The sequence below is a fragment of the Pleurodeles waltl genome, chromosome 3_1, assembly GCF_031143425.1.
Source record: "Pleurodeles waltl isolate 20211129_DDA chromosome 3_1, aPleWal1.hap1.20221129, whole genome shotgun sequence".
Taxonomy (NCBI): Eukaryota; Metazoa; Chordata; class Amphibia; order Caudata; family Salamandridae; genus Pleurodeles; species Pleurodeles waltl.
The window spans coordinates 964,574,979-964,586,344 of record NC_090440.1 but is presented as its reverse complement, the minus strand read 5'-3'; the positions used below and the strand labels follow the sequence as shown (position 1 = coordinate 964,586,344).

Genomic DNA, 11,366 nt, shown 5'->3' with positions numbered 1-11,366 from the left:
GTTCACTACTATGGGAGCACAAACTAGAGTAACCACTATATTAGCTCCAACACTCGAGCCAACTACTAAAGTAGACACACCAGCACAACCACTTGAACATACCACAATGACAGTACCACCCACTGGGCTAATTTCTACAGCTCCATTCTCACGAGCTAAGACTACAACTACAACACCTCCATTACTTAAGTTAACCACACCAGCAGCATCACCACCTGAACAAACCACCAGAAGAACATCACAACCACCTGAGTCAACCACTACAGTACCGCTACCTCATGAATCAACAGCAGGAACAGCACAACCTGAGTCAAAAACTATGGTAGCTCCATCAGTGAGACCAATAACTATAGCAGCATCCACACCACAACATGAGGAAGTCACTACAGCATTGCTGCAAACACTGGCTGAGATAACCTCGGCAGCATCACAACCACGAAAAGCAACAACCAGAGCAGCAGCATCGAAGCAACATGAGGAAACTTCAATAGTACCAGTATCACTTAAGTCAAGCACAGCAGCAGCCCCACCACCTAAGTCAACAAGTACAATACAACCTCTTGATGCAACAAATACAGGCCAACAACCAAATGAATTGAGTGCTACAGCAGCACAACCTAAGCAGACTACAACATTTGTTCGATCAATGAAGCCAACAACTAGAGTAGCATCACCAAAGCCACATGAAGAAACCACAACAGTACAGCTGCAAACACTGTCTGAGCTTACCACGACACCACCAAAACCACAAGAAACAACAACCAGATCTGTATCATCCCCACCAACTCAGCAAATCACTACAGTACCACCATCAATTGAGTCACCCACACCAGAGGCACCACCACCTGAGCCAACTACTACAACCATACAACCACCTGACTCAACCACTGCAGTCCCACAACCAGATGGCGTCACTACTACAGTAGAACAACCTGATCCAACCACTACATTCGGTCTATCACTGACGTCAACAACTAAAGCAGCATCTCTACCACCTCATGGAGAAATCACAACAACACTGCTGCAAAATCTGGCTGAGCTTAGCACAACACAACCACCACAAAAAACAACAACCAGAGTAGCATCACCCCCACCACCTGAGCAAACCGCAACAGTACAACATTCACTTGACTCAGCCATATCATGGACCCCACCACCTAAGTCAACAACTACAATAAAACCATCTGACACAGGGACTACAGTCCCACAACCAAATGAATCGACTACTACAGAAGCACAACCTAAGCAAACAGCAATGTTAGCGCCATCACCGAAGTCAACCAGTACACTAACATCACCATGGCCACATGAAGAAACCACAACAGAGCTGAAAATACTGACTGATCTTATTATCACAGCACCACCACCACAAGAAACAGCTACCAGTGCTGCATCATCCCCACCACCTCACCAAACCACTGTGTTACCACCATCAATTGAGTTAACCACACCAGAAGCCGCAACACTAGAACCAACTACTTCAACAAAAAAAACACCTGACTCTACAACTGTAGTCCGACAACCAAATGGGTTCATTACTATGGGAGCACAAACTAGAGTAACCACCATATTAAGTCCAACACTGGAGCCAACTGCTAAAGCAGACACACCAGCACAACCACTTGAACATACCACAATGACAGTACCACCCCCTGGGCTAATTTCCACAGCCCCATTCTCACCAGATAAGACTCCAACTCCAACACCTCCATTACTTAAGTTAACCACACCAGCAGCATCACCACCTGAAGAAACCACCAGAAGAACATCTCAACCACCTGAGTCAACCACTACAGTACCGCCTCCTCATGAATCAACTGCAGGAACAGCACAACCTGAGTCAAAAACTACAGTAGCTCCATCAGTGAGACCAATAACTATAGGATCATCCACACCACAACATGAAGAAGTCACCACAGCACTGCTGCAAACACTGGCTGAGATAACTTCTGCAGGATCACAACCACAAGACGCATCAACCAGAGCAGCAGCATCAAAGCAACATGAGGAAACTACAGTAGTACCAGTATCACTTAAGTCAACCACACCAGCAGCCCCACCACCTAAGTCAACAACTACAACACAACCTCTTGATGCAACAAATACAGGCCAACAACCAAATGAATTGACTACTACAGCAGCACAACCTAAGCCGACTACAACATTTGCTGGATCAATTAAGCTAACAACTACAGTAGCATCACCACAGCCACATGAAGAAACCACAACAGTACAGCTGCAAACACTGTCTGAGCTTACCATGACACCACCAAAACCACAAGAAGCAACAACCAGATCTGCATCATCCCCACCACCTCAGCAAATCACTACAGTACCACCATCAATTGAGTCTCCCACACCAGAGGCACCACCACCTGAGCAAACTACCACAACCATACAACCACCTGACTCAACCACTGCAGTCCCACAACCAAATTACGTCACTACTACAGCAGAACAACCTGATCCAACCACTACATTAGGTCTATCACTGAAGTCAACAACTAAAACAGCATCTCTACCACCTCATGAAGAAATCACAACAACACTTCTGCAAACATTGGCTGAGCTTAGCACAACACAACCACCACAAAAAACAACTACCAGAGAAGAATCACCCCCACCACCTGAGCAAACCGCAACAGTACAACATTCACTTGAGTCATCCATATCAGGGACCCCACCACCTAAGTCAACAGCTACAATAAAACCATCTGACACAGGGACTACAGTCCCACAACCAAATAAATCGACTACTACAGAAGCACAACCTAAGCAAACATCACCAAAGTCAACCAGTACACTAGCATCACCATGGTCACATGAAGAAACCACAACAAAAGAGCTGAACATACTGACTGATCTTATCATCACAGCACCACCACCACAAGAAACAGCAACCAGTGCTGCATCATCCCCACCACCTCATCAAACCACTATGTTACCACCATCAATTGAGTTAACCACACCAGAAGCCGCAACACTAGAACCAACTACTTCAACAAAAAAAACACCTGACTCTACAACTGTATTTCGACAACCAAATGGGTTCACTACTATGGGAGCACAAACTAGAGTAACCACTATATTAGCTCCAACACTCGAGCCAACTACTAAAGTAGACACACCAGCACAACCACTTGAACATACCACAATGACAGTACCACCCACTGGGCTAATTTCTACAGCTCCATTCTCACCAGCTAAGACTACAACTACAACACCTCCATTACTTAAGTTAACCACACCAGCAGCATCACCACCTGAACAAACCACCAGAACAACTTCACAACCACCTGAGTCAACCACTACAGTACCGCTACCTCATGAATCAACTGCAGGAACAGCACAACCTGAGTCAAAAACTATGGTAGCTCCATCAGTGAGACCAATAAGTGTAGCAGCATCTACACCAGAAAATGAGGAAGTCACAACAGTATTGCTGCAAACACTGGCTGAGATAACCTCGGCAGAATCACAACCACAAGAAGCAACAACCAGATCTGCATCATCCAAGCCACTTGAGGAAACTAAAATAGTACAAGTATCACTTAAGTCAACCACACCAGCAGCCCCATCACCTAAGTCAACTTCTACAATACAACCACGGGATGCAACAAATACAGTCCAACAACCACATGAATTCACTACTGCAACAGCACAACCTAAGCTAACTGCTACATTGGTTCGATCAATGAGGCCAACAACTACAATAGCATCACCACAGCCACATGAAGAAACCTCAACAGTACAGCTGCAATCACTGTCTGAGCTCTACACCACAGCTCCAAAACCACAAGAAGCAACAACCAGAATGGCATCATTACCACAAACTCAGCAAATCACTACAATACCACCATCAACTGAGTCAACCACACCAGCGGCCCCACCACCTGGGCCAACTACTACAACCATAAAACCACCTGCCTCAACCACTACAGTGTTACAGTCAAGTGACTTCATTACTACAGCAGCACAACCTGAGCCAACCACTACATTAGCTCTATCACTGAAGTCAACAACTAAAATAGAATCCCCACCACCTCATGAAGAAATCACAACACTGCTGCGAACACTGGCTGAGTTAAGCATTACACAACCACCACAAAAAACAACAACCAGAGTAGCATCACCCCAACCACCTGAGCAAACTGCAACAATCCCATCTTCACTTGAGTCAACCATATCAGCGACCCCACCACCTAAGTCAACAACTACAATAAAACAATCTGACACAGGAACTACAGTCCCACAAGCAAATGAATTGACTACTACAGCAGCACAAGCTAAGAAAACAACTACATTAGCACCATCCCCAACGTCTGCCACTACAGTAGCATCACCATGGCCACATGAAGAAACCACAACAGCACAGGTGCAAACACTGGCTGAGCTTGCCACCACAGCACCACCTCAAGAAGAGAAAACAACCAGAGAATCATCACCCCCACCACCTCAGGAATCTACTACTGTACCACCATCAGTTGGGTCAACCGCCGTAGCATCCCCACCAACTGAGGCAACTAATACAACCATACAACCACCTGACTCAAATACTGCAGTTCCTCAGCCAAATGAGTTCACTACTACAGCAACAGAACACAAGCAAATCACTACATTAGCTCCACCATGGGAGTCAACTACTAAAGCAGAAACACCAGCACAACAACTTGAACATACCAAGATGACAGTAGCACCTCCCAGGCTAATTTCTACAGTTCTGACCTCACAGGCTATGCAAACCACCATATCAACATCGCAACCCCCTGAATCAACCCTTACAGTACCTCAACCACATGAATCAAGTACTACAGGAACACAACCCGTGCCAACCACTACATTAGCTCCATCACTGAAGCGAATAACTACATCAGCATCACCACCACCACATGACGAAATCACAACAGCACTGCTGCAAACACTGGCTGAGATTACCACCACAACACCACCACCACAAAAAACAACTACCAAAGCAGCAGCATCCCCACCATTTGAGAAAGTCACCACAGTACCACTATCACTTGAGTCAATCACACCAGCAGCCCAACCACCTAAGCACACTACTACAATGCTATCACTTGAGGCAGCCAGTGCAGTCCCACAACCAAATGAATTGACTACTACAGCAGTACAACCTATAGCAACCACTACATTTGCTCCATCACCGAAGCCAACTGTTACAATTGAATCCCCATGGCCACATGAAGAAACCACAACAGCACCGCTGCTAACATTGGCTGAGATTTCCACCACAGCACCGCACCCGCAAGAAACAGCATTCAGAGGAGCATCATCCCATCCACCTCAGCAATCTAATATGGTACCGCCATCAATTGAATCAACTGCATCAGATGCCCCACCACCTGAGCCAACTACTGCAACAATACAACCGCCTGAGTCAATAACTACAGTCATACAATCGACTGAATTTACTATTTCGGCAAAATCTCAACCAACCACTACATCAGCTCCACCATTGGAGCCAACTAGTAAAGCAGAAACACCAGCACTACTGCTTGAACCAACTATAATGACAGTACTGCCCTCTGGGCTAATTGCTACAACTCCATCTCTTCCAGCTGAGCAAACCACTACATCACAATTATTTAATTCAACCACAGCAACAGAACCACCACTTGATCCAACAACCAGATCAAAACCACAACAACCTGAGTCAACTACTACAGCACCACAACATGAATCAGCTACTACAGAAGTATAACCTGAGGGAATCACTACATAAGCTCTTCATTGAAGCCAACAACTATAGCAGCATCACCACTGTCACATGAATAAACCACAAAAGCACTTGTGCAGTCACTGGCTGAGTTTAGCACAACAGCATATCCAGCACCAAAACCAGCCATCTTCTGAGCCAAATGTCACAATACCACAATTACATGAGCTGACAACCACAAGTGCTTCATCCCCTGGACCAGTCAGTAGAGCATAAACACCACCACTACTACCAGAATAAGCAGCTAACCTTCCCTATCAACATAAATATGTATGCCAAATGAACCACTGACAAAACAAGAAAGTCTTCTGGAAATATACGGTGCACCTGACAAAACAGAAAATCAGGGCAGAATACCTCAGCCATTAACTAGCAGTGAAAACGATACAACAAAAAATCTGTACACAACACTGGATGCAGAAAGCAGTGGTGGCGTTGAGGCAACATAAAAGCAAGTCATATCACTGGAGCTATAAAGTGGTGTTAAGCCTGATAATACTGAAGGGAAAGTTACGACACCTAAGCCAGAACATAGTGGGAAGCCTGAGTCAATAGAAGGTCAAATCACATCTAAACCCAAAGGTAGTGGGTAACTTGATACTCTAGAAGAGCAAGTCACAACATCTGAACCTAAAGCTGGATACAAGTAAAGATGCAATCACAACATGTTAAAACACAGCACCTGTGTAGATTATTATTACCCATGTTTTAGGCTATAGTGACCATTAAGGAGATGGTTTTAGTGGTTTGTCTGGATTTAGTCATCTTTGATCGTATCCTCATATACTTTCCCCTTGCAATGCATCCAGAACCTGGAATACCACCTCTTTCTAGCTTCACAGTTTATAATAATTAGCCAACAGATTTTTCCACAAGAGTGTGCTAAATAGTACTATTCGAAGCTTTTAGTATTCAATTCCCAACAACCTTGTAGCAGGTACATTCTCTTCTTTACTCACTCATTAGCAACAAACACACCAGAACAAACCTCACATTGCCTTTACCATATCTTCTTCATTTCCAATGTAATACTTAAAAAGAACAGCAGCTGTAGAATTTCCTTGGTACCTATGACAGTGAAAATTAGAGCTTCAAATCCTAGGAACTGGTGAGCAACTCTGTTCTGAAATTCCTACTGAAGAGTAAATTGTTTGTTAGAATCAAATAAAGATGATCTGGTAAGCTCAGCTTCCATACCCTTAGCCAACCAGCCATGATCTCTAACACTGTCTCTAATCCTTGGCCTTTTTAACTGTCGGTTACTGTCTCTCATTTGAGCGTATCATACTAGTTTTCTGTTAAAATTGACAGCCTGCTAGCTAGAAAAAGGAACTACTATAATATGCATCAATGTTTGAGCCTATATCACAACCCCAGAGGAGCAAACCCAAAATGCACCCCATTTTCCATTCCAATATTTGTCTTCTTAGAAACAGTACCTACCAACTGGAATATTCCCTTCGCATCAACAAAACCTCACAACCGAATCATCATTACCTCAATATCAATAGCAATATCCACCTACAGTCACCTCACAATTTTTACTGTTAATGCCTAGAATCAGGAACCTCATCATTTCACTCATACAACCTAAGTATTGCCATCTCTTCTTCTCAGAAACAATACCCACCAGAAATTATCTCTTGGGCTCACTAATAGTATCCATTACAATTACCTCACCATCTCACTCAACAACTACCAAAATACACCTCCTAAAAATACTGACTGATAGGAATCATCCCTATTTCCAACAATATTTAGCTGAAATTGGATCCACTTTTTTCAGCAATATCTACCAACCATCTCATCACCTTCTCACCAGCAAAACATGGAGGTACCTTGCTTTCAAATCCAGAAAAAAACTGATAACAGATCCTTCAGCATCTCACCTCAGTACTGACCAATGGGCATGTAGATTTCTCAATGGCAAGAAACACTATCATAGTCCTTAGTTTCTTAGTTTTCTCTAACGAGTAATCTGGAAGGAAAATTCATCCCAACAAAACCTTCTCTTCAGCAGTTGCATGGAACTGTTAAGGTTTCTAGAAAGGCTCATCCCACCTAACCTTGCCACCTTCCCAAGTTCTTGTGAATGTTCCCAAGTGCACCACCTTGATATGATTTCTCATATTTTTCTTTTCTCTTTGGGTTATATTTTACTGTAAACTGCAAATATGAAATAAATGGTAGATTAGAATAACCTCTCTGTCTCGTTTTCTATGTGACACACTAACATTGATTCCCCAATTATGCATTTCTGACACAGCAACCAAATGGTTTATGGTTTAGTTTCTGAAGAGAATGATGGTCCTCCTTTGCCTTTCCCACTCTTCTTTGCCATTCACCTCTATTAAAAGAAGAGCAATGTGATGTTTTGTATACATTGAGGTATGTACTAAGTACACGTGTTTTTCTTGGTAGTTGAAGATATTATAAACAAACATACACATGTAGGTTCATAAAACGTAAACAGTAAGCTATCAACACCAAACAGCAAACAATCCTCAATAAAATCCCGGTGACACATAACATTGTTTTATAAACTAACTAATATTGCCCTTTTTCTTTTTCCAGAGGTTAAGAAATTGATTTATTGGATGAGCGGGGTGAAAGCACCACCACTCAGCCAACAACCACAATCCTTGTCAGGATGAATGTCAAAACTCACTAAAGTAACTTGTGCTTAATCCTCTGGTAGCTTGGCACAAAGCAGTCAGGCTTAACACAGAGGCAATGTGTAAAGTGTAACAGTAATAAAGTGAAAACACAGCACAAGATAAGTCCCAAACCAATAAACCAATAAACCAATAAAAAAATTAGAAAACATTTCAATAAATAACACAATACCAGAAAAGCAAAGAATCCAACCAGTAGAACTGCCAATGTGCAATTTTAAATCATTGAGTCGATATAGCACCTAAAAGAACAAAGTGCCACTCATAGTCACCTGGGTGTACTAGACCAGGGCAAAGTCACAAGTTCAGCAGATACAAAGACCAGTTTAGTCCTCTGAATAAAAAAAAATTCTGGTGCAATAGTTCAGTTTGCAGTGGAGGAGGCCACAAGGAGTATGGATAGCATTATGGATGGCTGACACTGTAGTGCGAAGAGTAGGCCTAGCATAACAGATGTTTGTTGCTGTAGTGCAAAGATCCATTCAGATGTCAAGGGCGGTTGTTGATGGAGCTTCATATTGCCTGTCACTGTGGGCTGTCGTTGCTGTAGCTCGAAGTGCAGATATTGTGTCGCCAGTCACCACCGGTGGTTACTGTAGGGTGAATTTTTGAGTTCTCCAGAGCTTCACATTGGCAGTCATAGTGGATGGAAGAGTATCAGCACAAATGGGACCATTTGTAGCCGGGAAGAGCCAAAAAAGTCAGGATTTCTTCTTTTCTTGAAGAGGAGTACACTTTGTACACTTTTATGCAAGTCAAGGGTTCAGGACCTAGGGAGACACTTCTAGGGGATCAGCGACTTACTCTAGCAGAGGCCAGCAGGGCTCGTACTGGTCTATTTGCCAGTCCAAGCAAGTCCAGTGCAGCAGGTTAGCTGAGCAGTTGCAAGGAGGCCTCTGCAGCTTGTTGTGTTCCTGAAGCTCAGAACAGGAGGTCAGCCAACTGACCCTTTGAGTCACCCAGATTAGTCTGGGATGGATGAAGCATGTCCAGTCTTCCATCTAAGTAAGCAGGGCAGGCCTCAGGCAGGAGGGCAGTCTTCTGTGGAACAAGGCAGGTCTCAATCATCAAGGCAATTCTCTGGTATCAGCAGGGCAGTCTTCTAGGGAACCAGGAAGGCCTAAAGCATTAGGGCAGACCTCTGTGGAACAAGGCAGTCCTTCTTCTGTAATGTCAGATGTCCTGGAGTGCACCTATGAGTAGCTCAGGAGATCCACTATTATTACCTGGTGCCAACCTTTGAAGTGGGGGGATTCCCCCATAGTACCCCACATCTGGTTCTGTAAAGCTGTCAAGGCTCCAAGACGTCTGGGGTGGCAAAAGACTAGTTTTAGAATGGTGACTTAAAATCCGACTTTACCATTAATGAAAATATTAAACTACAATTCATTTGAGAATAAACATATGTCTACCTTCTCCCAATCAAAGGTTACCACATGTACTGCAGTGCACTGTGCCCTTTCTTGGTGACTAATATGTATTAAAAAGAAAGGTTTAGACCTGGAAAAAGGTTTATTTTGCAACGGAAATTGGTAGTTTAATACTACACTACAGGCTGCAGTGGCAGGCCTGAGATATTTTAAAATGTTACTATTGTGGGTACCACAATGAGTCCTTCATTCAACAGAAATTAGCTGATTAAACAAAACTTTGTGAACTTTGTGAATTTGTTTATTCCACAGCAATTGTGTTAAGCTTTTTTGTTCAACGCATATTCAACTTAAGATGAGTTTTGGTTCTGTGATCTAAGCCTATTAGCACCACTGAGTTGCTATCCTCTAGAGAACAGCCATGTCCTCAAGCCTTTACCAATGGTAAGGGGAGAAAGAGAAGGGTGAAGGAATCGTCTGAAGTTTCAGAGGGATGGAATTCAAGCTTCAAACTCTAAGTTCAAATTAACATTTAGGAACAGACAATGAACAAACATAAGATTTTCTAAGTAATGAACTCGCAATGAATGCATGCATAAGTGTAAAAGGCTGGCCTGGCTTCTAGTGGGTACCTGATGGTACTTACACCTTGTGCCAAGTCCAGTTATCCCTTATTAGTAGATTAGTAGTGTTCTAGCAGCTTAGGCTGATAGAGGTAGCTATAGCAGAGCAGCTTAGGCTGAACTAGGAGACATGCAAAGCTCCTACTATACCATTATATCATATAGGTACTATATCATAAGAAACACAATACTCAGAGTTACTAAAAATAAAGGTACTTTATTTTAGTGACAATGTGCAAAAAATATCTCAGAGGATATACTCCCTCAGGGGGTAAGTAAAATACACAAAATGTACACACAAACCAAAATCAGCTAAGTAAAACAGTCAGAAAGTAGTGCAAACACTGTAGAATACAATAGGATGCAGTAGGCCTAGGGGCAACACACACCATATATTAAGAAAGTGGAATGCAAACCACCAATGGACCCCCTACGCTAGTGTAATGTGTTAAGGGTCTCTGGGAGAGTAAGAAAACCCTAAGGGTGTCCAAGATACCCCACCCCAAGTCCCTGGAAAGTAGGAGTAAAGTACTACTATTTCTCCAGAAACACACCAGAGTCGTGATAGAGGATTTTGCAAAGACCACAACAGACTGCAAAACACTGAAGGTGGATTTCTGGACATGAGGACCTGCAAAGGAAGGGGACCAAGTCCAAGAGTTGCAGAAGTGTCCAGGGGGGCAGGAGCCCACTAAACCCCGGGTGAAGGTGCAAAATGGCTGCCTCCAGATGAAAGAAGATGAAGATTCTGCAACAACAAAAGGTGCTAGGAACTTCTCCTTCATGCAGAAGATGTCCCACGGAGTGCTGGAGGATGCAGAGTTGTTTCTTTGGCAAAAGACCGCAAACAGGCCTTGCTAGCTGCAAGTGTTGTTGTTAAAGAAAAAGGGTGCTGCCCGGACCCAGGAAGGACCAGAATGTCACCACTTGGGAGAGGAGACAGGGGGGCCCTCAGCAACGT

The 11,366-nt window shown here is 43.5% G+C and overlaps 1 protein-coding gene across 1 annotated transcript; it reads left to right on the top strand.

The window, feature by feature from the left end:
• Nucleotides 1–10: 10 nt before the first annotated feature.
• On the top strand, nucleotides 11–7,938 carry LOC138284828 (mucin-2-like). The gene has a single exon (XM_069224015.1). The coding sequence runs from the start codon at nucleotides 11–13 to the stop codon at nucleotides 5,720–5,722; it is 5,712 nt and encodes a 1,903-aa protein (XP_069080116.1). The 3' UTR covers nucleotides 5,723–7,938.
• The last annotated feature ends 3,428 nt before the right edge of the window (nucleotides 7,939–11,366 follow it).

Bases quoted from the DNA above. Each gene is read 5' to 3' on its own strand.
- LOC138284828 (XM_069224015.1), top strand. From the start codon at position 11: ATGGGAGCACAAACTAGAGTAACCACTATATTAGCTCCAACACTCGAG.